The 25,973-nt window shown below is 58.5% G+C and overlaps 1 protein-coding gene across 7 annotated transcripts in view; it reads left to right on the top strand.

Annotated features, from left to right (window-relative positions):
• Nucleotides 1–25,973, top strand: part of COL16A1 (collagen type XVI alpha 1 chain) — a 49,583-nt gene that overhangs the window by 4,554 nt on the left and 19,056 nt on the right. For 2 of the 7 annotated variants that reach the window (XM_043574357.1, XM_043574355.1), the window contains exons 5-49: nt 626–749; nt 1,069–1,335; nt 1,959–2,039; nt 2,207–2,332; nt 3,122–3,175; nt 3,476–3,502; nt 4,050–4,085; nt 5,097–5,123; nt 6,249–6,311; nt 6,539–6,580; nt 6,688–6,732; nt 6,831–6,866; nt 7,262–7,324; nt 7,679–7,723; nt 7,809–7,904; nt 8,085–8,123; nt 8,633–8,677; nt 8,826–8,861; nt 9,347–9,457; nt 9,869–9,904; nt 10,131–10,166; nt 10,244–10,354; nt 10,675–10,719; nt 12,498–12,533; nt 12,694–12,738; nt 13,041–13,172; nt 13,935–13,970; nt 14,173–14,280; nt 14,559–14,681; nt 14,789–14,842; nt 15,043–15,084; nt 15,411–15,446; nt 15,537–15,590; nt 15,762–15,830; nt 17,914–17,958; nt 18,050–18,076; nt 18,517–18,576; nt 18,763–18,810; nt 18,943–18,996; nt 22,312–22,365; nt 22,606–22,638; nt 24,561–24,677; nt 24,762–24,803; nt 24,895–24,981; nt 25,766–25,810. In XM_043574357.1, coding sequence (XP_043430292.1) covers nt 626–749; nt 1,069–1,335; nt 1,959–2,039; nt 2,207–2,332; nt 3,122–3,175; nt 3,476–3,502; nt 4,050–4,085; nt 5,097–5,123; nt 6,249–6,311; nt 6,539–6,580; nt 6,688–6,732; nt 6,831–6,866; nt 7,262–7,324; nt 7,679–7,723; nt 7,809–7,904; nt 8,085–8,123; nt 8,633–8,677; nt 8,826–8,861; nt 9,347–9,457; nt 9,869–9,904; nt 10,131–10,166; nt 10,244–10,354; nt 10,675–10,719; nt 12,498–12,533; nt 12,694–12,738; nt 13,041–13,172; nt 13,935–13,970; nt 14,173–14,280; nt 14,559–14,681; nt 14,789–14,842; nt 15,043–15,084; nt 15,411–15,446; nt 15,537–15,590; nt 15,762–15,830; nt 17,914–17,958; nt 18,050–18,076; nt 18,517–18,576; nt 18,763–18,810; nt 18,943–18,996; nt 22,312–22,365; nt 22,606–22,638; nt 24,561–24,677; nt 24,762–24,803; nt 24,895–24,981; nt 25,766–25,810 — 2,938 coding nt within the window. The remainder of the gene's footprint in view (nt 1–625; nt 750–1,068; nt 1,336–1,958; nt 2,040–2,206; nt 2,333–3,121; nt 3,176–3,475; nt 3,503–4,049; nt 4,086–5,096; nt 5,124–6,248; nt 6,312–6,538; nt 6,581–6,687; nt 6,733–6,830; nt 6,867–7,261; nt 7,325–7,678; nt 7,724–7,808; nt 7,905–8,084; nt 8,124–8,632; nt 8,678–8,825; nt 8,862–9,346; nt 9,458–9,868; nt 9,905–10,130; nt 10,167–10,243; nt 10,355–10,674; nt 10,720–12,497; nt 12,534–12,693; nt 12,739–13,040; nt 13,173–13,934; nt 13,971–14,172; nt 14,281–14,558; nt 14,682–14,788; nt 14,843–15,042; nt 15,085–15,410; nt 15,447–15,536; nt 15,591–15,761; nt 15,831–17,913; nt 17,959–18,049; nt 18,077–18,516; nt 18,577–18,762; nt 18,811–18,942; nt 18,997–22,311; nt 22,366–22,605; nt 22,639–24,560; nt 24,678–24,761; nt 24,804–24,894; nt 24,982–25,765; nt 25,811–25,973) is intronic. The other 5 variants (XM_043574359.1, XM_043574356.1, XM_043574360.1 and 2 more) reach the window with 3 other exon arrangements.

The following is a 25,973-nucleotide window of genomic DNA, read 5'->3' as shown; positions in this document are numbered from 1 at the left end:
CAGGATGTGTGTGGGAACCTGGCAAGAGCTGTGTGTGTGTGTGTGTGTGTGTGTGTGTGTGTGTATGCCCACACACACTTACATGTGCCCACATGTGAAGTTCAAATTCCTACAAGTCTCAGGGAGGTCTGGCCCCTCCTTCCCTCTCCAGCCTTATCTTCCAAAATGGCCCTCTTTCTTTCTTCCTGCTCTCGTCGGGCTGCATGCTTTTTAGCTTTCTCCAAAACCTCTTCTCCTAGGCCAGCCCCGGTTATTCTGGATTCCAGGGCATCCTGGATTCTTTGGAAGAACTTAAGTACAACTGTAATGAAATGGTGACATGGCCATCCTGGGGAGGCCGTGTTTAGGGCCCTACCTCTCCCCACCCCGTCATCAGACTTGAAGGCTCCACGAGGGCAGGCACCTTCTCTGTGTTTTCACCCCTGTTATCCCCGGCAGCCAGACCCACCTGGCACATAGTAGGCACCCAATAGCTGTCGGTCGAGTGACAGGCCCATGGCTGTGTCGGTTTGGAGGAGGGGGCCGGTGCGTGTCCCACGCAGGTTCGGCGGTCCTGAGGGCCCAGGGTGGGCAGCAGCTGGCCTCTCACCTGAGCCTCAGGGTCCCCTCCCTGTTCTACCCCCAGACGAGTATTCCCTCGGGGCCTCCCTGATGAGTTTGCCCTGGTGCTGACACTATTGCTGAAGAAACACACCCGCCAGAACACGTGGTATTTATTTCAAGTGACCGATGGAGACGGGTACCCACAGGTGAGCCGGACCCCCCGCCCCGCCCCCCCCATGGATCTTGGGGCATCTAGCATGCCAGTCCGGCCCAGCCTCTGACCCAGCTTGTGAATTCTGGGGCCTCTCTGCTCCATCCCGGTGCCCACCCTCCAGGCTAGCCCTGCCCCAGCGACACCTATGCCTTTCTTTCAGGGCGAACTGCTCTGTGACCCCCACCAGCTTCCTTCTCTCTCTGGGCTTCAGTTTCCCCTCCTGTGAAATGACCTCGAGGGCCCTGAACTTTGCCATACTGGGGGCTCTGGGGCTCTGATTCTCTGTCCTTTCCTTGTTCAATTCCGCACAGATTTCCCTGGAAGTCAACAGCCAAGAGCGGAGCCTGGAACTCCGGGCCCGCGGCCAAGATGGTGACTTTGTGTCCTGCATCTTCCCGGTGCCCCAGCTCTTTGACCTGCGCTGGCACAAGCTGGTGCTGAGTGTGGCTGGACGCGTGGCCTCCGTGCATGTGGACTGCACGTCAGCCTCCTCTCGGCCTCTGGGGCCCCGGCGACCCATGCGGCCTGTGGGCCATGTCTTTCTGGGCTTGGATGCCGAGCAGGGGAAACCCGTTTCGGTGAGTGCGAGGTCGGGCTCTGGCCTCTGCTCCCGCCTTCTGGGAGCCTGAGTGAGCTCCCGGAAATCTGCATCTGGCCAGGTCCTTCCCTTGCTCAGAATCCTCTCGTGGTTCCCCACTGCCCTCCAGATGCAGCCTAAACATATTAACCTTGCATGCAAGGCCCTTCATGATCTGGTCCCTAGAAATGTCTATGGTATTATCTTCCTTTACATCTCTCCATACTGTTTGCTCTGGTCAGTTCCTTCCTAGCTGGACATCTCACCTATTACTTCCCCACCCCCACATCTTTGTCTTTGCTGTCACCTCCCCCTGGAATGCTTTTCCGTGCAGACCCATCTGCGGAATATCTACTGGTCCTTCAAGGCCCAGCTTAAACGGAACCTCCTCCGCCTTGTTCCTCTGGGCCAAAGTGAACTTTCCTCCTTCCTCTCCCTCTTTCCTGCGTGTGCGGTTCCGTTTTGCTTTTGGTGACCGCCATATTCTTGATGGTCTCCCCAGGTGAGACCGGAAGGTCTCTGAGGGCTAATCCTGGGGTGGAGCCATCTCTGTGCCTCCCTGGCAGCCAGGACACTGAGCTATTTGGTAAAATGAAGTGAAACTGACTTGTGTGTCCCCTGCAGTTTGACCTTCAGCAGGCACACATCTACTGCGACCCAGAGCTTGTGCTGGAGGAGGGATGCTGTGAGATTTTACCCGGAGGGGTGAGTGGCCCAGCTCCAGCCCAGCTGGGAGGGTTTGGGGCACTTCCCAGGGGCTAGTGTGCTACAGATGGGGAACCAGCGAGGGGATGCGTTGAAATCTTGGGATGAGAGGGTGAGGGGCAATCTGACTTCTGTACTGACCCCAGCCCTTCCCCTGTGCTGGCCAGTGTCCCCCAGAGACCTCCAAGGCCCGCCGGGATACCCAGAGCAATGAGCTCATTGAGATCAATCCACAGACCGAAGGCAAGGTCTACACTCGCTGCTTCTGCCTGGAGGAGCCTCAAAACAGCAAGGTAGGTGGACAGGTACCTGTGGCACCTACCACAGGTAGGTACAAGTGGGACTCTCCTCCCCTGACCCGACTGAGGTCCAGCACTGGGTTCAGTTGTTCCCAGAGTAGGGAGGGCACCGGAAGTCCCGCCTATCTATGAACTACCCCTATAGGATTCAAGGAAGCAGAGAGCCCACTGCGTGAACTTGTGCCTACCCGCCTTTTGGCACTGAGGGATGTATCCATCTAGCTCTGCCACTACCCAACCCCTCACTGATGCCATCCCAGACCCTTCTGGTGAGGTCAGGACCAGGCTTGCACCCAGGGGCAGTTTCTCCAGGACAGGGGTACCCGGGATCAGAGGCCCGGCCATACTGCTTCCCTCGGGGCTTGCTCGCTGTCCTGGGCCCAGCCCCAGCCACTGCCAGGCTGGTTCTACACCCCAGCACCATGGCCAGCTGCCCTACCACTCTCGGGTTCTTTAGGGTGGCAGGGAAGCCCAGTTCCTCCCTTAGCCCCACCCCCAGGCTGGGCAGCCTCCCTGCCCGCTGGGCATCGTGCCCAGCCTTTGGCTGCAGGAACACAGGATCCCATTGATTCATGGTCTTGTTTTCTCCGACATCACGTGGGTGGGGGGAAAAGAAGGGGGGGGCCTGTGGGAGTGCCAGGGGCCTGAGCAGGCTCTTGATGCCTTGGGATGTGCCCGCTGAGGGGGTACCTGGGGTCCATGCCCCTACCTGGGTGCCCCTTTCCAGCATGGGCCCCTGCGCTGCCCCCTCTTCAACAGTTCCTGTTTGCTCTCTCTGCCCAGGTGGATGCCCAGCTGACAGGAAGCATCAGCCAGAAGGCAGAAAGGGGAACAAAGGTAGAGACAGTGGGTATAGGGGGAGGAGTTCACGGTGTCCTCGGTCTGCTCTCCGCGCCCTCTGTAAACCCCTTGACTAAGCCACTCTACTCCCACATTCTTTCCACCTGCCCCCACTCCTGGACAGAGCTTAGGATGTATAGGAGCCAGCTCTGGGAAGGAAGGATGACAGGGGGCGAGACAGACAGTAACTGGCACTGTGTAGGGCACCCGCTCCTGGCAGTTCTTGGGTAGGAGTGTTGGAAGCAGTGCTTCGTACCCTCTGCTTCCTGCCCATTACCATGCCCTCCCTCTTCCCAGGCCCGTCAGGAGACAGCGGCCGATGAGGTAAGCCTCCCATCTAGACTGGCAAAGAGGAGGTGCCAACATGAACCCTTTGGACAAGGCTCTGGGGCACTGGAGGCTGGGCGTAGGGGTTTGGGAGGACTACATAGCTCCCAGCATTCCTTCGGGGCTCAACGCTGGGCCCTGTCCACCTGCTGCCTCTCTCCTTGGGTGGGTGGGTGGGTGGGGGGTGGGCTTAGTCCTGGACACTCCTGCTGTGTGGGCAGCAAGCGGCCATATGCATCGCGGGAAGAGTCCGGGCCTTGGCTACGGGACCCCAGATCCTGGGCCTCACCCTGCCCCCCACATGCGGTGTGACCCAGATTGCACTGCTCTTCCTTTCTGGGCTACGGTGAGAAATGGCTCTGGGTTGCTGAGAGTTGGGAGATGAGGCTTGTTTGGTAGGATTCCCATCTTCCTGCTCCCTTGGACTTCACACAGGACACACGTGATGTTCTGTGTGCTCGCTGTGTGTGAGCGGGGGAATGGGGTGGTGAGGGCTGGTCCCAGGCTCTCAGAACTGACCTCCTGGCCCATTCTTCCCTTGCAGTGCCCACCCTGCGTCCATGGTACCCGGGAGAGCAATGTGAGTGAATAGAGCGTGTGCAGGGTGGGGTGGGCGGGGGCTGGGAGTGGGTTAGAGGTTGGCCTGGTAAGCACAAGGGGGTCTTTGTGCTCTTATCACACCGCCTCCCTGCCCATCCCCCAGAGCTGGCCTTGACGCCCACCCCAGCCCCACCAAGGGCTGCACGGAAGGAAGCCTCACGGCTTGTGTTCTGGGCAATGCACTGGGGACAGGGTGGTGACTGGTGGGATCAGGACCTTAGTTGATGATCCCAGCTTTCCGTTCCCCCACGAAGACTCAGGGCTGTTCTGCTTGAAGGCCTCCCACATCACCCTGGAGGCCTCGAGAAGGGGAAGGCTGACTCAGGGTGACACAGCCCAGCACTGGTGCCCAAACACATGTTGACTCCGGACCCCCCTCCTATCCCTCTCCAGCTGGCTCTGGTCCAGCCTCCCTCTGGGGGTCTAGAAAGACAAGGGAGAGGGGCTCAGTGAGAGCACAGCTGGTACCCAACTGTGCTTCCTCTGTGGGTAGCGTGAGTCATTACTTTCCCACGGCCTGACATCCTGAATTGACGTACCACGTTGGTCCACGAATGGCATAATCCCGGCTGCCCTTGGCTCCAAGCCCCCTGACCTCGGGGGACATCAGGAAGTACCCCCTCTGCTGCCTGGCCTTCTTTCCATCTAGCCCCCCACCAAATCTGGTGAGGCTGATGGTCCCCAGGTATGCAGGAGTTACCATGGCAACCGCGCAGCGGTGCAATCCTAACAACTAGGGGGTGGAGCTAGCCAAAGTCAGGCGGTTTAGAGAAGGTAGGTTAGACCCCTCTGCAAGTCTGACAGCCTTGGGATATAAAGTCGGTGTGGTGCTTGGCCTGGGAGGCAGAGCAGGGGCTGGAATTCAGGCTGTTGTTGGTGCAGCCACAATGCTGTGTGGCCCTGGCTTAATTGCTTGCCTTCTCTGTGCCCTCGGTGTTCTTTCCATCGCTGCGGTATAATGTTCTCTTTGCCTCCCCACCCCCCCATCCAGGTCACAACTGGTCCTTCTGGACCCAAGGTGAGTCCAAGATGGAGAACAGGACACTCTTGCCCTCTTTGGCAGTCAGTCCCAGCCTGTCTCACAGCATGTGACCCTGTGGCTGTGTGTTTATATTAGGGCTACCCAACCCTATGTGTGTGGGAGGTGAGTGTGTGTGTGTGGGTGTGTGTGTGTGTGTGTTGGAGAGAGTAGGGGGTTGTGCACGTGTGTAAGGATGTGATGAGCTCCCCTTTTCTGGCTCCTCCTGGCATCGGGCTTTGGGCCTCACTTGTGCACGTGTTGCCTTCCTGCCTCCTCAAGCATCCAGGGGGGACAGGTCCTATCATTTTGCTTCAGAAAACACTGAGTGAGACCCAGCTGTGCCCCTGTGTGGGACTGGGGGTGTCAGAGTGATCGTGTGGGGGTCTGGCGACGTGCTTCCTGGGACACATGTTCTCCTGTGCGTGGCCCGCTGTGATGGGGAGAGCGAGCCCGTGTGCCCGTGGGCCCGACAGCCCCGTGCGGCTTGTGAGCGACGGGACAGGCCGTGCACGCGTGAAGGTGCGACAGCGTGCTGGTGGGAGCCGGAGAGTATGTAGCACCACTTCCGGGGGCCGCCTTCGTGTGGGGGCCCAGTGAGTGCCAGGCCCCGCGCTGAGCACCTGGCCTGTGGCGTCATGTTCCGTCCTTGCCACGGCCCCCTGAATCCCTTTTTGTCGTTAAAGACCCTAAGGCTCAGAGAGGTGACTTGCGACTTGCCCTGAGTCACGTGCCAGTAGGTGGCGGGGGCAGGATTTGAACCGAGGGGGCCTGACTCTCGCCATCACCGGCTCTGTCATTCTACGTGTGCGTGTCCACGCACATGCGTCCATGTGGCCCCGGGCGGGCTGCGTGCGAGCTTGCGTGCTTGAGTAGGGGCGTGGGGGGAGTACCCTCTGTGTGAGACTCTAGATTTGCCAAATATAGCCTCTTGGGGTGGGAGGGCCATATGGACGAATGCATATGGAATCCATATGCTGCGTGCACGGTTGGGGGTTGGGGGCTAGTGTGCTCACTTAAACACCCTTGTGTGGTCGATGTGTAGAGAATTCAGACTGGGAGAGCTTCCTCAAGGCTCCCGTGTGGTCCCTCTGGTCCCAGCCCCCGATTTGATCTCGTCCACAGGGAGGGAGAGGTGAGCGAGGCCTTCCTGGCCCATCAGGCCCCAAGGGAGAGAAGGGAGCCCGGGTAAGTGCCCCAGCCGGGCCCACCGCGGGGCCCTCCCCGGCCGTGCCCTGAGGCTGGGCTGGCGTGTGAACACGGGGGCGGAGGGGTAGGGTCTTTCTAGGAGTTAGTATGGGGAAACGTCTAGTTTTTAGGGGTCCTTAGAGAGTGACTGCTGGGACTGCGGGATTCTTGAGCCCAACCTTCTCAGAACAGGGTCCCACCCCTGATCCCTTGTTCCCTACCCACAGGGCAGTGACTGTGTCCGGATCTCCCCGGATGCCCCGCTTCAGGTAAGACCTGGAGGCAAGGCCTACTTCAAGACCACTATGGGGTCAGCCCCCGGGGAAGGCCACAGGGTGACCCCGGGACCCTCTCAACGCCTTATCTCCCTGCTCAGTGTGCAGAAGGCCCGAAGGGAGAGAAGGGAGAGTCAGGAGCCTTGGTGAGTGTGGGACCAGGGATAGGGCAGGGCGGTGGGGTTCTGGCCCAGCCTCGCCCGCCTTCCCTCACCCGTTCTTTTGTGTCCCCGCCTTATCTCAGGGACCCTCAGGACTTCCGGGCTCTACGGGCCAGAAGGTAATGGGCGTGGATTTGGAGGGGTGGGTGGCAAGGAGGTGCGTGGGCCTTGTAGACTTGAGGAAAGAGATGTCTGGAATCTTCCCAGAGGAAGAAGGCCACCATCCCTATGGAAGGCACAGAGCTGGCACTACTCACTCTCCCTCCCAGTCACCCTGTCCTGTCCAAGTTCCCACCAGACCCAGAGGGCAATGCCATAGACTCCCCGAGAGTGGCCTGGCTGGTTCGAAAGTTCTTTCTGTCGTCTACTTTCCTGTAGTGACTGAAGCCATTCCGTCTCGGGGGAGGCAGAGACCAGGGGTCTAGAAGGCAACTGTCCTTCCTCCAGCTAGAGCTGCTCTGGTTCTTCTGGCCCCTTCTTTCAACCCCAGTCACTTTGCCTTTTCCTTCCCTAGGGCCAGAAAGGCGAGAAGGGAGACGGAGGCGTTAAGGGCTCGCCGGGAAAGCCAGGCCGAGACGTACGATGCTGGGGACCCTTCCTCACCACAACCCCGTGTCTCTCAGTGAAATGCTGGATTTTGCCATCAGAACCCAGCCTGCTAGCCTTGCTCCCCAGAAAGGGGGAGGCTGTGCCCCAGGAAGCAGAGCAAAGAGGGGACAGAAAAGGACCTGAACCCAGGAGCCCTGGCTCCCAGCCTAACAGCCCCTGATCTCTAATGCCCAGAGGTTGACCTCTGATGACCCTGGGACACAGGGATGGAGTCTGGCTTTGGAGAGGGGCACTGAGGGTGGGCAGGTAGGTGTGGCCTCTTCTCAGCAGGGCTGCTGCCTCAGGGCCTCAGGCTTTTCTTCCACCTTCCCCGACCCCACAGGGCCGGCCAGGGGAGATCTGCGTCATGGGACCCAAAGGGCAGAAGGTGAGTTGTGGGTATCTGTGCGATGGAGAGTGGGAGGTGGGGCTGGGGCGGCGACTCTCTCATACCTGCCTTGTGTCTGTGCCAGGGAGACCCTGGCTTTGTTGGGCCTGAGGGACTGGCAGGAGAGCCTGGGCCCCCTGGCCTCCCTGGGGCCCCTGGGATAGGACTTCCTGGGACCCCGGTGAGTACTTCCTGCCCCTTCTGCTATTCTTTCCTCGGAGACCCTTCTGCTGCCTGGCCAGGGCTGGGGAGATAAGGCTCGGTCTGGGGGTCCTGGTTGAAAGGAGGGGGCTAGCGTTGGTCTTACTGTGATGTGGGGGCTCCCTAGGAAGCCTCTGGCTGATGCTCTTTCTGCCCTCAGGGGGACCCGGGTGGCCCGCCAGGCCCTAAGGGAGACAAGGTAAGCACAGGCAGGGTCAGGGGCGCTTGGGGGAGCTCCCTGCATGATGGAAGGAGAGAGGAGAGCGGTCCAGGGGCAGCAGGCATCCATGGGGGGCAGGAGCCAGGCGTTCAGCTGAGGCTGGCTCAACTCAACCAGGCCCCTCGGTGGGGAGTGTCCCCATCCCAGGCCCCTCGGTGGGGAGTGTCCCCATCCCAGTGCTTGCTGACATGGGAGCCCTGGCCTGGGTTCCAGACATGGGGACAGATAGGCCTAAGTCTAGTAATGACCAGAGAGGCCTTAACTAGAAGGCCCGGGCTTATTTTAGGATCTTGTGCCCTGGAAACGTCTGACTGTCTTGTCTGCTATGGTTCCTCTGGCGTCACCTAGATTCCTCTTGACCTGCTGTACCAGGGAAGGGGTATACAGGGGTATACAGAGGGAGTCTGAGAAAGGACTAAGTGGGGGAGGGGTGAATGGGCTGAGGTCATGGCCAGGAGCCTCCCCCTTAATACTTCTTCTGACCGCAGGGCAGCGCGGGGGTGCCAGGAAAGGAAGGTCCCGGTGGGAAACCTGTAAGTAAGCCCAGTCCGGTGGGGAAGGGGTGCTGTTGCCCACCATGCCCAGGGCTGCTCTACCAAGGCCTCCAGAGAGAGGGGGGCCCTCTCTTGGCCTATCAGTCTCTCTGCCCGGCACTGATGTTCACTGCTTCGTCTCCAACAGGGGAAGCCAGGGGTGCCGGGGCTGAAGGGAGAGAAGGTGAGTCCCAGGCCGGGTTGCACCAGGGTATGGTGGGAGTGGGATCTCCTCTCTGAAGGCGACACTCTGAGCATCAGGGCTACTGGACCTTCTCTAGCAGACCCCATCTTTGTTCCTACGGTGTGTGCATAATTACTGAATCAAGAGCCTGGCTTGGGAGTTAGACAGCAGGGTTTGAATCCTGCCTCGGCCGCTCACATGGTTTATGAATGTGGCAAGTCAGTTAGCTCCTCTGCGCCTAAGTTTCCACATCTGTAAATGGGACACAGTGGCTTCTCGTGGCTTATTGTGAGGATATCGTTTTGTGATGTCCAGGAACCGTAAGTGGAGTGAATGAGTCAGTTGAACAGAAGGCCCCTCCAGTGATCCCACTGTCCACCTTGATGTTGGGGGTAGGGTGCCGGCACATCCAATGTCTAGGGCTCCTTGTCTTCCTCGGGGTCTCGGCCTCAACTTGTCTGCTCACGGTCTCTCCCTTCTGTTAGGGTGACCCCTGTGAAGTGTGCCCAACGCTGCCTGAAGGGTTCCAGAGTTTCGTAGGGCTCCCTGGAAAACCAGGGCCCAAGGGGGAACCAGGTGATCCTGCACCAGCCAAGGTGAGTGCCCAAGGAGGGGCGCCATTGAGGGGCACCACAAAAACCTGCAGGCGTGGTTGTGAAGAGGAGTTGGGTACTTGGCAGAGGGACTGGGTACATCTCTTGGCCATAGAGAGATTGTGGGCAGAGGGTCCCTGCTCTCAGCTTGAGGGTAGGGGGGCTGAACCATAGAGTTTAGGGCTGGGCTAGAAAGTCACCCACGTCTCCACAGCTACCTCCTAGGGTTCTTGAGGAGGCTCTAAGATGCCCTTTGGGCAAGCTGGGGTGGAGCCCACCCTTATAGTGAGTGAGGCTGGCCCTCCTCCTGGCGATTGGGGATTGGTTGGGGGTGGAGGAAGGGAGTGGGCTGGGGCGGGTTCGGGTCCTGGCCTTGACTCCCCACCCCACTCCCTCACTGACACTTTCTTTCAGGAGGGCCTGAGATCTGCTGGATGGAAAGGTGATAGGGTAGGTACAGGAACTTTCCAGTGAGGTAGCTTAGCCTGGCCTGATTTCCTCCATCTATTACATGGGTTGATGAGCCCCGGCTCTGGGTGCTAATCTTGAACCCCACAGGACCCTTGGGTATTTGAAGGGTTTGTGGTATGTACCATTGCTGTCCTCGCATATGGCTAGGAAGTTTGGGGTGCCCCGACGTGCCCAGTCTCAGCCAATAAACCTTTTTCCCCTGCAGGGAGACCCTGGCATCCAAGGTCCCAAAGGAGAGAAGGTAAGGGAACACTGGTCCCCTGGCTGCCCCCCTCTGACTCCTGGGAGCCTTTCCAATTCTTTCACTTCCTTCCCCAGGGGGACTCCTGCTTGTCCTGCAGCTTAGCGGTAGGGGCCCAGCATCTTGGGCCCTCTACAGGGACCAAAGGAGACATGGGCCTCCCTGGCTTCGGTTTGCCCGGCCTTCCGGTGAGTGACCAACCCATCTTTGCCACACTGGTGGCTTCCCTGGCCCCACAGCCCCCGAGTCTCAAGGCAGAGACCAGGAAGGAGGCCCTGAGGCACGTGTCCCAGGCCTGCAGCCTGGTCTCTCCCTCCACCCCTATGCCCCCCCGGGTTGCTTGCCCCGGAGTTCCCTCTTAGAATCTCCAAGTGCCCGGCTACCGCTGGAGTTGTGGCATTCGTAATTCCAAGCTGGCCTTTCTCTTTCTGGGGGGACCCTGGAACCATGGGGTTTTGCAGGGGTGGGAGTGGGAAGGTGCTCTAACTGTGACTTGGTTGTTTTTCAGGGGAAAGTTGGGGCTCCAGGGCCAACAGGGCTGAAAGGAGAGAAGGTGAGCTCTGGGTTAGCTGTCAGTGACGCCACGGTTTCTTGGCAGGGAGGCAGGGAATAGGGACGATACAGACGAGAGAGCAAACTGTAAACCCACAGTGAAATAAATTCATCCGCGCTTTGCAGACTGGAGTCAATGAGCTTATTTGGAAGAGCCCTTGCCTTCTCCAAGAGAACTCCTTAGTGCCGTGTGTTTATTTTATTGATAATCTAAAACAACTAAGCACGTTTAAGACTACCTTTTAATAAAATAACGATATTTGCCTCTCCTTTGCCACTTACGATGTGCCGGGCACCGTTCCAAGTGCTTAGGCACGTATTAACTTGTTTCATCCCCCTAAAACCTTTGGGGGGAGCTACTCCATTATTGTCATTTTACGGATGAAGAATCAGAGGCATAGAAGGCCAAGTCAGTTACCCAAGGTCACATGGGTGTTCGGGTGTAGAACTGGGAGTCTGTAATCTTCGCCGCTCGGCTGGGTTACTCGATTTCAGTGCCCGTGTTCACATTTGTATTTATGATTGTGTTGGGGACAAATGACAGCGTTGAACTTACAATGCGGTGTTACCCAAATGAGGGCTTCCACGGGTGGATGCGTGTCCAAGCGTGAGAAATACCAAAATATATGTTCGGACTCTGCTCTGCCAGGCAAACCACACCCGTCATTTCTCAAGACGGGGCCCCTGTACCCTCACTTCACAGCTGCCTCCTCTTCTAGATTTCTCTGTCCCAGTAAATGGCACGTCCCCGGCTCCTCAGATCCCAAACCTGCAGCAGCCTGGATCCCTGCCTTCCCCCACGTCATCTCCCCGAGTCCTGCCAACAGGCATCTCTGTCAGCTTCCCCCGCTCCTCTCCACCTCTGTGAGCGCCACCGCCATCTGAGTCCCGACCAGTCTCACCTGGACTCTGGCGGCAGCCCCCCAGTCTGGCCTGCCTGTGGCCACCGTAGCTCATCCACAGCCCGTTTGCCACCCAGCAGCTAACATAACGTGCCCTTGCAAAAAGAACTCGGGTTTCATTATTTCCCTGCTTAAAATCCTTCATGATTGACTCTGTAGCAAAGTCCTGCTATGCTTAACAAGACCCTGGCCGGACCCTGCCTGCCTTTCCGGTTCTTCCGGCTCTCCTCTCCTCCGTTTCCTTTTCCGTTTCCGGGGCTGTGGATGTGCTGGCCTCCTTCCGCTCTGGAACCAGGAATGTCCCCACCTCTTAGATTCTGTACTCGTGGCTCCCACCATCTCGTACGTTCTCCCTCTCTTCCCCCCTCCCCCTATTCTTTTGCTGGATGGCCTTCTTCTCGTCTTTCTGATAATAATTGTGGTCAACACTTCTCCGACCACCCTGTCCAAAATGGCCTCCCTTGTGTCTGTGCCCTTCATAGCCCTCCTGGCTGTTTACACTTACCGTGACTTAAAAACTACTTCTTGTCCCCCACAAGTGTGTAAATTGCACAAGGTGTTTGGGCGTGCTGTTCACTGCGACCCACCAGCACCTTGCTCGGGGCACAGCCGTGTAGGCATCCAGTGAACAAATGAATGAGCTAATGATCTTCGTGTGCTGGGTGAGGGCTGCGTGCGGGGCTAGGATTCTGTGAAGTGAGCCTGGGGAACATGCCACAGACTCTTCTGGGGACCTTGGGGAAATCCCTGGTCTCAGTTTCCCTAGCCAGGAGATGAGAGAGGTAGTCTAGACGTCCTAAGAGGCAACTTTTGTGGTTTGTGGCTGGGGACTGACTCAGCACCCTCTCTTTGACCCTTTGCTCTCTGCTTTGCACAGGGTAATTTTGGGGAGGCAGGGCCAGCTGGCCGGCCGGTAAGTGCTCTAGAAACAACAGCTCTTGGGAAAAGGGCAAGACGGGAGGTGCTACCTACTACTGGGGGGGGGACGACAGACGTGGACTGTGCCCCAGCATAGCCCAGGCAGGTGCTGGGCCTCACACGTGGCCTCTTTTTTTTTTTTTTTAATCACACAGGGTCCACCAGGGCCAGTGGGATCCACAGGCATCAAAGGGGAGAAGGTGAGTCTGGCGACACTCTCCCCTCTGCAGCCAGGGTGAACTTCCTAAACACACACTTATCTTGCTCTAATTCAATCCCCACAAGGCTCCCCACTGCCTGAGGGTAACATCTTACTCCTTAGCATGGCATTCAAGACCCTTGATGACTTGGCCCCCACCTTCATTTCTTGCCTGTCCTCCCGCGATCTCTCCTGAGATATCTCTCGCCCAGCAGGGACGCTGTGTCAGGCCCGGCTCCGTTCCCCAGCCCCCGATCCCAGGCCCGGCCTGGTATCCCCCAACCCTGTGTCATCACTTGGCAGGGGGAGCCTTGTGAGCCATGCCCAGCCCTGTCCGAGCCTCAGGATGGGGACAGCTACGCGGTGGCCTTGCCTGGCCCTCCTGGAGAGAAGGGAGAGCCTGGGCCCCCGGGCTTTGGCTTGCCAGGGAAACAGGTGAGCTCCCAGGTTGCTGCAGGAGAGGCACAAAGGAAGGGACGAACCCTGCCCAGGTCTTTTGGCTCCCTGGATGGTGGGGAGTAGGTGGGAGTCGATGGAAGGGTCGGTGCTTCTGTCCCCAGAGGATGCCTCAGCCCTTCATCCTGGGACCCGGCCTGGCAGGGCCTACGAAAGAAAGAGCACCAACTCGGGACCAGGCGGGCCTGGGTTCAGATTCTAGCTCTGCCTTTCACTCACGCTTTGACTTGAACACGTTACTGTTCTCTCTGTGCCTCTGTTTCCTCTGCGTGGTGGTGTTGCAATCACCAACACCTAGGGCCTAGGAATCGCGTGTGTGAAGCACTTTGCGGTGCTCAGGATGACCCATGGTTACCACGGGACTGATTATTATTGTCCTCGCTCTACTGGTCACAGCGAGCACTGCCATAGCGTATGCTGGGTGCCACACACTGCTTCACACACGTTAGCTCGTCTAATGTCACAAGGACTCTACAGGGTAGAAGCCAACGCCATTCTTAGCATTCCCATTGACAGGTAAGGAAACCGAGTCACAGAGAGGTTAGGCAGCTTGCCGGGGGTCACCCAGACAGGACTCTGGCTCGGCTCCTCTCTTAATCTATCCAGCATTGCTTCGCTAGGACGAGAGAAGAGATTTTGGACTGTTTTGTGCCCTGTTGAGTTCCCTGGGTCTAACACGGTGCCAGACGCTTAGGGGTGTCCGCTATGAGTGAGTGGGTACTAGAAATGCTTTCTCCCCAGGGCAAGGCTGGAGAGCGTGGACCGAAGGGGAACAAGGTGAGAGAGCCTCGTGGGCATGGGTGGGCACCGCCTCTCTGAGGCGCTTTCCACCTCCTTTTCCTGATCGCCCTGTGCCCGCTCTCCACTCCCTGGGCAGCCCCCAGGCCCCAGCAAAGGGCTCTGAGTGCCTTTAGTTCCCAAGAGGCAGTCTGCCCCCAGCTGGGCCACCTCTGCCCTCCTTGAAGCCTGCTCTTTACAGGGTGATGCTGGGAACCCTGGAGATCCTGGAGTGCCAGGCACCACGGGGCGGCCGGGACTGTCGGGAGAGCCTGGCGTGCGGGGCCCCACGGGCCCGAAAGGAGAAAAGGTCAGTCGGGTAGGGGGGACTTTGTTGCCCGGACAAAAAGAAATGGGGCTGAGAGCTAATGAGGTGAAGGACTGCGGAGTCAGGCTTCTGCAAGGCAGGGAGGGGAAGAGCAGGGAGGGTCGGGGCGTGTTTTGATTTCCCAGACCGAGGTGGGGGCAGTGGAGGGGCAGAGCTCTCAGAGGAGCGCAGGGACCTCCCCCCCCCCTTTCCGGTGCCTCTTCCTGGCCTGCCTGTCAGCCCTGGCTCAAGGACCGCTGGCTGCGCCTCTCTCTGACCAGGGTGATGGCTGCACTGCCTGCCCCAGCCTGCAGGGGGCGGTGCCGAGCACGGCAGCACTGCCTGGGAAGCCGGGCCCCAAAGGAGAGCCGGGCCCAGAAGGTGTGGGCCGGCCTGGGAAACCGGTGAGTTCTGGCTACCTGCCCTCTGGTCTTTCCCTGCCTGAGCTTTGCCTTCTCTCCCACCTGCACCCTTTTCCCTGTGGGACCCATGGGCCACCTGTATCTTTTAGGGCCAGCCTGGTCTACCTGGAGTTCAAGGGCCCCCAGGACTGAAGGGCACCCAGGTAGGTGTGTGTATGGGGAGCCTGGGCTGCAGGTATGTGTGGTGAGGGTTGGCGGTGGGGGGCATGGGCCTGGAGTGGGGAAGATCAACCCCAGAGAAGGGAGAAGGTGGAGGTGCGGGGGTAAGGGAGAAGAGGCTGGGGAAGAGGCTATTGGGTGAGGGGGGAATACCAAGCCAAGGTTTGTCCTTCTGTCTCTTCAGGGAGAGCCTGGACCTCCGGGAAGGGGAATCCAGGGGCCGCAGGTGAGTCTCTAGCCTTCCCTTGGCCTGCCTGCCCCCAGCTTCCCAATACTTCTATTAACCATCTGCCCACGCCTATCTGTCCCCAAAACTATGGGGCTCTGCCTGGCCTCCAGTGCTCAAGGGCACAGCTTTGGGAAGAAGAACTGGGCTGTAGCCCTGGGCTGTCATCACTCCTGCGGGGGACCTTGGCTTTGACCCCCGCCTCTCTGACCCTCACGGTCTTGCCGGGGAGCTCTCTTGAATTTGGGCTGGCAGATACCCCACCCCAGACCAGGTCTGCCAGTGGGGCAGGGCCTGTGGCCCAGTCTGTCTTTTCTAAATTGCAGGGGGAACCTGGAGTTCAGGGTTTGCCTGGCATTCAGGTACGTCTGCTTTTGGCCTAGAGGAGTCTGGCGGGGGAAGGGGCCACTTCGGGCCAGGGGTTAAGGAACTGTGCTTCCTTCTGTCTGCAGGGGCTTCCGGGACCTCGGGGACCACCTGGCCCCACCGGAGAGAAAGGTGCCAAGGTGAGCCTCTGCTTCGTAGGGCGCTAGACCTGCGGTGCTTCTGAGTGCCCTGGCAGGGGGGACGGGGACATGGGAGTGAGTGATGCCCAACGGTGGGCCACCCAACACCTGGTCTGATGCGTCTCACCTGCCCGATTGACGCCGTTAGCCTCTGTGCTCTCTCTTCTGCAGGGGTCTCCGGGGCTGAAAGGAGCTGCCGGGCCGATGGGGCCCCCTGGTGCCAGTGTCTCTGGGCCTCCGGTAAGGGTCCTGTCTGTGCTCTGTGCTGGAGGCCCTGTTGGGGCCGGGCTGGTGCTGCTGGGAAGAGGGCACAGGGCTGACTGACCGGGCCCCACAGCGTGGGGAAGGGGAGGAGAGAGGCCCAGCCTCCGAGAAGGAAAGCCACACTGTCTGGAGGGGAGGGCACCTGAATGACATCACTGATCACCACCATTTCTGGAGCAGTGACTGTGCTGAGGCCTTGTGCTGAGCTCTAAAGCAACAGAGATTCACTTAAACCTCACAACAGCCCTATAAGGGACTGGCTATCATTGTCCCCCGGAAGGCCAGAGAATGAGCAGGCAGAGTCAGGACTTGAACCCAGGTCTGTCTGACTCAAAGCCCATATGTTAACTCACCCACCCCACTTCAAAGCCTGGTCCTTGGGGGCTCATCTAAATGGGTGCTGCCCCATGGAGCTGTCCACAATGATAGAAGTGTTCTATTCTGCTCTGCCCGAGAGGGTAGCCGGTAGCCACGTGGTTTTCAAGCGCTCGAAATGTGGCTAGTGTGACCGAGGAGTTAAATTTTACATTTCATTTCATTTCAATTCATTTAAATTTTAAATAAGCACATGCGGCTATTGGCTACCATACTGGCCAGCACAGATCTATCTAGACCAACCTCATTACCCTCAAAGACCTCTCTTTATTCCTGTCCCACCCACGATTCCCATGTTTTATTTATTTATTTTTTTAATGCTTATTTATTTCTGAGAGAGAGAGAGAGAGAGAGAGAGAGAGAGAGTGTGAGCAGAGAAAGAGGGAGACACAGAATTCGAGGCAGGATCCAGGCTCCGAGCTGTCAGCCCAGAGCCCGATGCGGGGCTCGAACTCACGAACCATGAGATCACGACCTGAGCTGAAGTCGGACGCTGAACTGACTGAGCCACCCAGGCGCCCCTCGTTCCCATGTTTTAAAAGATGTGCCTATTGAACAAATTGCATAGATTAAGTAATAATAAATGCCTTTCCTTATTTTCATTCATCAAATACCTGTATAATAGTCAGCGTCTACTCCACATGAACCCACTAGAATTTTACGAGATGGTATGATTCTAGCCTAAATCAAAGCAGTGCTACCTTTCAGCCAGGCTGTGCCATGCCGGGTCGTGGGCAAGTGTGTAATTTCTCTTGGGTTTCTGGGAATGTTGAAAACAGCCCAGTGAAAGATATCTTTTCTGTGTTTATGGATCCCTAGAGAAATTCCAGTTCCGGTGTGGCAATATCGCTGATGGGGTCCTCTTGAGGGTGCCCTGAAGCCCAGAGGGGCCAGGGACTCGCCCACATCCATGCAACCAGTCTGTGTCGCCCAGACACAGGGTCCCTGGCTGTTCCAGGGAGCCCCTGGGTAAAGGCAGAGGTAAAAGTGAAGACAGTCCCGATTCTCGTGGAGTTGAGAGTCCCGTGTGTGAAGGTGGCATGTCCCACAGGAAGGCAGCCATCAGAATGCCCCTGAACAGCCAGGCAGACTTCTCCAGATCTTCTTCCGTCAGGCTGAACCCCAGCCGGGAGGCCCCCCCAGTCCCAGCCCCACACACCGTGCAAGTTGTGTGACCTCTAGGCCAGTGACAGCCTTTCAGAGTCTTCAAATCCTTGGTGATAAACTAAGGGCAGAAATTCCCATCTCCTGCTAAGTCATCTGAGATGACCTTTGTGATGGAACGTGTGGCGAGCACTAAAGGGGGAGAGAGAGGGCGCGAACAGGGACTTTGGGCCGCATATAGCTGGGTGCAGTGATTCTGGTGGGTCTATTGCAAAGTTTCTTTAAACCTCAGTTTTCTCACCTGGAAAACAGAACGGTACCGTCCTGCAGGGATGGGAGTGGGGAGCCCACTCTGTTCTCCGACAGGTGCTGGGCCCCGTGTCTGACCCCCCGAAGGTGCTCAGGAAATGCCAGTCTTTCTCCTTCTTTCTCTCCTTGTCTCCTACGCCAGAGTCCCCTCCTCTAGGACACAGGCACTGGGGTGCAGGCTTCTGCTTGTCCCATTGGCCTCCCCTGCCGGTGGGCCACATGGCTGGCTGCTGTCCTGGCTCGCCACTGACCATGGGCTCTCTCCCCTCAGGGCCCTGATGGGCAGCAAGGACTTCCAGGAGCCAGAGGGATTCCAGTGAGTACAGTGCCTCAGGGCGGCAGGAAGCCCCAGCAGGTCTCGCCTCCACACCCCTATCTACTCACCTCACTGTGTTTCTTCCCTGCAGGGTGAAAAGGGACCTCAGGGAGAGAAGGTAAGTCCCCAGGCCCTGTGGCCAATACCGTGGAGAAATAAACAACCCCTATAGCACCCCCCCCCCCCGGGGGAATGTATGGACTCGAAGATAGGAGCTGAGGAGTCATTCTGGTCTCCTTGCTACTATTCCAACAGGAATAACAGTAGCGCTTAGAACTTGAGGGCTGAGTGCTTTCCGTGGGGCAGGAACTCTGTATGCGTTCATCCATTCCATCCTCCTGATGGCCTATGCGTTTGGTGCTATGCTGCCCATTTTACAGATGAGGAGACTGAGGCTTGAGAGGCTGAACAGGGTGCCCAAGGGCACAGTCGTAAGAGGCAGATTCTGGATTTAAACCCTGGCCTCTCTATCCTAGAGCCTGTGCTGCCTCCCGGATGTTGGTTTCCAAAAGGTCCCCCATCCTTGCCCCCCTTTGACAAAGGCTCTTGTCTTTTCAGGGCGAGCCAGGGGAGTGCTCCTGCCCTTCTCGAGGGGACCCCATCTTCTCTGGCATGCCGGTAAGTGATGCTGAGAGCTCTCCCCCCGGCCGGGGGGGGAGAGGCCTGGCTTCCTGTGTTGGCTCAACATGCGAGGGCCCCGCAGGGCTTTGCGCCCCAGCCAGCTGCCTCCCCACGCAGCCCTGCGCTTGGTGTGAACGTTGCCTATAACCTCTCCCTTCTTTTGCGACCCCCACTCCCACCCAGGGTGCTCCGGGACTTTGGATGGGCAGCTCCTGGCAGCCGGGCCCGCAGGTGTGTGTCGCTTGTCTCCTCTGTGTCTCCACTTGTCCGCCAGCGCCCTGTGGCTTGCCCACCGTCATGCCGCTGCCCCCAGCGGTGGGGCAGAGCTTTCTTTTGGGTCTGATTGCTTCTCCTCTCCCTCAGGGTCCCCCGGGTGTTCCTGGACCCCCTGGACCCCCTGGAATGCCGGGGCTGCAGGTAAAGGGGGAGAAGAGAATGGGAGTTTGGGAGGCGCGGTGGCAGGGTGGCAGGGCTCGGGGTCTGTGTGGGCCCCTGAGTGGGCCGCATCTCCGCCCGACACCGACGCGTGCCATCCTCGCTCCTCTGTGTTCCTGCTCCCCAGTGCGGCATGGGGTGGGGGAGCGAGGCTCTGAGCCCTTAGCACGGGCTGTGGGCAGTCCTGGACCTTCCTTGAGCAGGGAATACCCTGCTCTGTGCTGACCCAGACACCCTATGGACACCCGGGCCAACCTCAGGCCTTGGTCAGCTGTCAGGAACCCAGGATCTGGGTCAAATAGTTCCGTACATCGTGTGAAGCTCCCCTGTTTTGGAACGGTGTCCAACATTCATTCATGCGACAAATCTTTTTGCACCTCTGCTGTTTTCCAGACACTATTTTAGATGCTGGTGCTATAGCAGTGGGCAAAAATAAAAACCCCTCCCCTTTTAGAGTGTGCATTCTAGTAAGAGACACAGACAATAAGCAAGATAAAAATAAAACACAACATAGCATGTTAAAAGAGCGGTATGTGCTAAGGAGAAAGATAAAGCAGGGAGTGGGGTCAGAAAATGGGAGGAGGGCAAGGAAGATGTTGGAGAGGCGTGTTGGAAGGCGTCCAGACTGAGCGGAAATGAGCGAGGGAGAGTGTTCCTGACAGCGGAGAGCAGCAGGTGCAAAGGCTCGGAGGCGGGACTGTGCCTGACAATCGCGTGGAGGCCAGAGACAGTGAGGGGAGAGCAGTGGGAGGGGAGATCCGTGTGGCACTGTGATGAGAGCGTGCATTCCAGAGCCAATGAACCTGACCTTGAAAGCCAGCCCTGCTCTGTGCTAGTTGTGGTGTGATGCTGGGCAAATTCCTTACCCTCTCTGTGTCTCAGTTCCTTCATCTGTTAAGTGGAGATAATTACAGCAAGTACCTCATGGGGCTTTTGTGAACGTGAAGCAAGTTAATGCACGCGAAATGTGTGGGACCATATGTCCTAGCACATAGTAAATGCTTAGAAGGCATTAGCCATCATTAGGACCATGACTTCCATTATTATCTTACGTCCGTACTCTCGTTCGTTTGAGTCTTACCTCAACTCCAACAGGCAGGTGGTGTTATCCCCAAGTCACAGCGAGGCAAACAGGCTCCAAGAGGTGAAATATCTTGTCTGAGGTCATCCAGCTAGGAACCGGCCGCGCTGGACAGGGCTTCCCAGGACAGAACATTTGCTTCCCCCTGCCGCTGCCCCGCAGGACGGTTCCCCAAGGGTTTGCACACCAGGTCACATTTCCTGAAGGTCCTAGGCTTCTGCAGGTCTGGCCCCCAGCTCCTGAGGAAGCAGAGCAGAATCCCATGGAAGCTTCTTACAAACGACTCCCCCTGCCCTGGAGATTTTATACATCCCCCGCTGCCACCCTGGGGTGAGAATCTGTTCTGGTGAGTCCCCATGGCTGATGGGAGTCTCTGCCGGGATCCAATTTTCTCTGTCTCATCAAGAGCTCAGCACCAGAGCCAACTCTCAGTCCCCCACGGGCCAGCCACACATTTGCCAAGTGTCCCCGCACCCTGCCGCACCACCAGGAAACAGGAATCTGTCTGCAGGGGTCTTTTGCAGTTTGCTTGGGGAAGCATGAGACACAGCACAGAGTCATTTCAAAGTGACCCATTAACACGCTGATGGAGTGTGAACCCTGCCAAGCCACGCTGGGGGAACAAGGCAGAAAGAGTGACTGCAGAGTCTGGTCCCAGGCACCGGAGTCCTCGTCTGGTGCCAGTGCCGTAGACCAAGCCAAGCTGCCACTAATAGGCACCTGCCCCGTGCCAGGCAAGGTGCAAGTCTTCCTGGCCAGGTTGGCCCTGCAGCCTTTTCAGGGAAGGGAGGCCCGGCAGCTCCTGTCTTCAGGCTCAGAAGCGGGCCCAGAGATAGACAGCATGTATTTGCCCAAGTAATGTAATGCCACGTAATCCCCATCCGTTTCCCAGCGGGGGAAACTGAGGCAGGGAGGTCAAGCAATGTGCCCGAGGCCATACAGTTAGTAGCTAGTGAGTGCGTAGCTTCTGGCTTCTAACAGTAGGACAACAGGTGGGACATTTGGTTCCAGGAGGGCAAGGAAAGAAAATCACCAAGTATCCGGCTTGAAGTAACACACGGGCAGTGGGGAGGGGAGCAGGGGTGAATGATTTAGGTGCATGATGATCACGAATGGGTTCGAGGTGTTTTCCCCGCGCCAGGCCCTGTCCTAGGCACATGACCCTGGTAACTCACTCAGGACGCAGAACGAGTGGCACAGGGGTTGCCGGAGGTAGGCCGACCCCAGTATGCCTCGGGCCTCGCTAGAGCCTGGGCTGAAACAGGGCGGGCTCGCCGGGGAAGGCGGTGCGTTCTGTCACCGGAAGCCGGGACTTGAAGGCAGGCCAGCTCTCAGGACGGGCCAAGGAAATCCCGGTGTGGGGAGAGCAGGGCGAGCAGCAGTGCGTTCACTCGACACGTATTTAATGCATGCCTCCTCTGTGCCGGGCACTGGGGATTGAAAAGGGAACATTCTCCTGGCCTCCACGGGGTATTTAATATGCAAATGTGCACCGCGAGCCTGCAGGGGCGACAGGGAGTCTGGGCGGCAAAACCTCTCGTGTGTGAGCTCCTTTATGCCTCACCATAAACTGTCCCTGTGTCACAGATAAGGAAACCGAGGCACAGAGATTTCTTTTTTCCAAGTAGCCCTCCAGAAATTACCCAGGTAGTTGGGGTTCACACCAACTGGCTCCCGAGCCTCCACCTTGCTGTGTTCCAGGGAATGTTTTTTGAGGAAGGTGCCGGAATCACGCTTAAGGGAGGGGTTGAGGCCAGTGGTCCTGACTCTGAGCCTCACCTCTGCATTTTGCTCGTCTTGTGGCCTTTGGCAAGTTACTTGCCCTCTCTGAATTCGTTGCTCCGGTTTCAAGTTGGAGGTGATAGCACCTAGCTGGCCAGGAAGACCGTGATTAAGGAGAATACAGAGGACACGTGTGCGAGAAAGAAACGCCGTTACTTACGGTGCAGAAGCCCCTTTGCCTGATTTCTGATGCCCCTCTAACATGTAGGAAAAACTCCCATCGGACTGGTTTTGGGGGTCACCCTTCTGGGCCTCCTCGGCTCTCCCTGCAAACAGTCTGGAGGTTTTGAGCTAAGAATGGGTGCCAGCCTTATGCCAGCCAGGCCCCCGGTTCTGCAGGAAGAGAAGAGGCAGTGGGGGTGGCGGGCACGAAGCAGGGTGGCCTTCGGGCTCAAAAGAAGAGCCCGCTCACTCGTGTCTCTTCTTGGCTGCAGGGAGTGCCTGGAAACACCGGTTTGCCCGGACAGCCTGGGCTAACGGCCGAACTGGTAGGTCCCAGCCAGGCGTCACTGGGCAGCCCCCTCCCTGCCCTTCCCTGCCTCTCCCGGGGCTGACTTGTCATGCCAGCTCCCTTAGATGCAGGGGGACCCTCTTCTCTCCCTTGTGCAAGGCAGGGAGAAGCCGGGGTGGCACGGGGCTTCCCAAGGTTCTACCTGATCCCATAAGTCTCCATCCCCCTTCCCCTCACCTGCCTGAGCCCTGGAGCCCTCCTGTCTCCTCTCTTGCAGGGATCCTTACCAATTGAACAGCACCTCCTTAAGGTAAGAGGGTAGGCGGGGAGGGGTAGGAATTGGCAGGGAAGTCTCCTGGAGGGGATTATCGTAGGAAGTCTCAGCACAGCACAGGGGAGCTACAGACGGAGCTGTTTGTGGGGAATGTGCATTCCAAGCACCCGTCTCCGAGGGCCTAGCACGGCGCCTGGCTGCTGCCAGACCCTCCATTTCACCTGCTGGATGAGTGCGTGAAGGAATCCCACGAAGGTACCCACGTGAGGGATGTTGTGGGTCGTTCCTGCCCCAAAGCCTGCCCACGGGAGCCACCAGTGAGGCCCTGTGCCACCCTGGTCATACCGGGGCAGGGTCCAGCAGCTTCTAGAGCAGAGCAGGAGGGTGCAAGTGCAGTTATAAGGGTCATCAGGCAGCGAGCTGCAAAGGTCGCATAGGTTTGGACGGGACTGGGTTGAGGGCCTGGAAGAAGGCTTCAGCTGTCCTCTGGTCAATGCAGAAAGAATTCAGGGAGGTGATGGGATTTCAGGAACAATTCCAGTGGCACAAGAGAGGGGACTTGGGGTCCTGGCAGGGTTGGCCTGTGCCAGGCCATCAAGATCTCACTGGGGGCTCTGGCCGGGCCTCCCAAGCTGGGCTGGACCGAGGGTGACGCGGGCCTCCCTCGCTCAGTCACCTTTGGAGATGAGGGCTGGTCTCTTTTCTCCTCCAGCCCAGCAACTTCTGGGGCCCCTCCCTTCTAGCACTGACTACCCAGTGCCCTGGACCTCCCACTTCCCCCCGTGGGTCCTGGTCAGACCACAGCATGAGGACTGCCTGGCCGGCCCTTGCTCTGGACAGCAGATGTCTCCAGAAGCAGCTTGCAGTTAACCTCCTGAGAGGTTAACTCAGGTTAACCTCCTGACAGCAGCTATAGGTTGATCACAGGGGAGTGTGGCACCGAAACCCCAGTTCTTCTCCCTTAGGCTCCCGGCAAGCCCAGGGTTCCCCCAAGTCCTGCCCCCGGGCAAGTGATTGCACGACTCCGTGTAACATGTCACCTGACGGCTTCTTAGTCAACGTGCTCTGTGGAGGACCCCAAACCGGAACCGCGTGTGGTCTGGAGAAGGGCTCAGATGCCACCCCGGAGGAAACCCGGGCCCGTGGACAGAGTGCCAGCTCTGGCCTCAGCACAGCAGCGCCCAGTACAGGCTCCCACTTACCTGAGACAAGTCACACTGTCTCTTTGAGCATCGGCTTTCTCATCTCCGGAATGCTTATAAGATTACCTGCCTCATTGCACTGTCAGGGTTGAATGTGATAATGTGCACAGGCCTATTCCGATGGCTGGCATCACGGGCGCTGAGTCAGTGACAACCATCATCCCCGGGCTTTGCAGCGAACAGTGAAGGTGGAGCGGGGGGCTCCTGACGACGGGTCCAGGGACACCCGCCCCCCCCAGGGGTGGGCGAACTGGGGAGCCCGTGCCAGTCGGGATCTGCTGGGGCAAGAGGGCAGACCCCATCCCGCGGGGCATCTGCAGAGGGCCTGGCTCCTGCAGCCGCTCCTTTGCTCCCTTGGGCAGAGAGGCTGGTGTTTGGGGCCGGCCTTTTCAGCCTGAATCCTCACGGCGTGTCCTCACAGTGGGTGCAGGTTGCAGGAACAGCCGGGACAGATGGTCCCTCTGCGGGCCCCTCCGCCTCCTCCCACACGCCTGTCTGGAAAGTGGCTTTGGCTTGGCCCCACAGAGCTGCTTCCTGGAGAAAACTCAAAGCCAGTGTTGGGATTGGGTCCCCTGAGGATGGAACAGAGCCGCCACAGGGATGTGGCTGGGGAAAGAGAGAGTGTGGGCGGGGGGGTGGGGGGGGGAGGCCTGCCGGGCAGGGCGCCTTGGCTGAGTTCAGGGTGGGGTTCCCCCGTTCGGCCCGCCCTGGCCTTCTGGGACCCACGCCCCACTGCCCTCTCCTCTCTCTTGTCAGAGCCTCTGCGGGGACTGTGTCCAGGGGCGGACGGCCCACCCAGTGGCGCTCCTGGAAAAAGGGGAGAAGGGAGACCAGGGCATTCCCGGCGTGCCAGGCCTGGACAGCTGTGCCCGGGTAGGAGGCCGGGTTCAGGGGCGGCCTGGTGAGGGGAGAGCGCCCGGCCACCTCACCTGACGGAGGGTTTCCTGTTGTCCTCAGTGCTTCACAGAGCGGGAGCGCCCCAGAGCCGAGGAGGCCCGGGTGAGTGCACCCGTGCCCGCTTCCTGCCCGGGCCCCGGGCCCCACAGGGAGGGCCCTGGCCGCTCAGCTCACCGTCCCCATCCCACTCCAGGGAGACAACGGCGAGGGGGATCCTGGCTGTGCTGGAAGTCCTGGCCTGCCCGGTCCTCCAGGACTGCCCGGCCAGAGAGGAGAAGAGGTAGGACCAGGCCCTCATCTGGGCAGGGCCCCAAGGGGGCTGGCGCCTCCATGTAAGCGGCCCTCAGTTCCTAGGGGCAGTTTCATTCCTGCCAGATGTCCTCCTGGGCCCTCCGGTGGCTCCTTCAGGGGTCTCCGAGCGTCAGGTCATCCGGTGCCTCTTGCGGCTCTGAGCCCCTGGCCCTGGTGGCACGCTGGCTGCTCTTGGTCCATAGGACACCCTTCCGCCCCTGCCAGCCGCTTCCTCTGCCCGCAGCTCTTCTCCAGGGCTCGTCCCTCCCCCCCCCCCCGACCCCCTCTGCTCAACTATCACTTTTGCAGGGAGACCTTCCCTCTCAAAAAGCTGACCATGCCCCACATTGTCCCTAGAAACCCTAGTCCCCTTCATGCAGTGCACGTGTCACCCTCGGAATACCGTGTACTTCATTCGTTTAGGAACAGTCCACACGTATCCACTGAGCACGAGTCAGCCCCTGTTCTATTTGTTCTTGCCTACCTCTCCCCTAGAGTTGTCAGTGCCACAAGGCAGGGATTTTTATGTTCCTTTTATTGCTGTGTCCCCAGCACCTGGACTAGAGCCTGGGACATAATAGCTGCTCAGTAAGTGTGTGGGGGATGATTGAATGAACTGAATGAAAGGTTTAACGTCAGCCGAATGGCCCCGCTTTGAAATCTACCAGCCTCTGTTGACTCTGGCCGTGGTGAGCTGGGAGGAAGGCTGCAGAGACCCTGGGGCTCTGTGGGGCCCGGGCCTCTCCGTCCATTTCCCTTGGCTTCCTTTGCAGGGTCCGCCTGGCATGAGGGGCTCCCCGGGTCCTCCAGGCCCTATTGTAAGTATCCGTGGTTTCCTGGCCCACTTGAGAAGCTCTCAAAGGGGTCACCACGCCCAGACACCATTTTTACTGCCTTGTATCCGGGAAACTGGGCAGGGCAGAAAGAGGGGGATTCTGCTGCCCACTCCTTTCCCTCATCAGAGCATCTGTGGGGACTGTG

This window comes from Prionailurus bengalensis, chromosome C1 (assembly GCF_016509475.1).
Source record: "Prionailurus bengalensis isolate Pbe53 chromosome C1, Fcat_Pben_1.1_paternal_pri, whole genome shotgun sequence".
Taxonomy (NCBI): domain Eukaryota; kingdom Metazoa; phylum Chordata; class Mammalia; order Carnivora; family Felidae; genus Prionailurus; species Prionailurus bengalensis.
The sequence above is the reverse complement of the archived record's forward strand: the minus strand, read 5'-3'. Positions and strand labels throughout refer to the sequence as shown.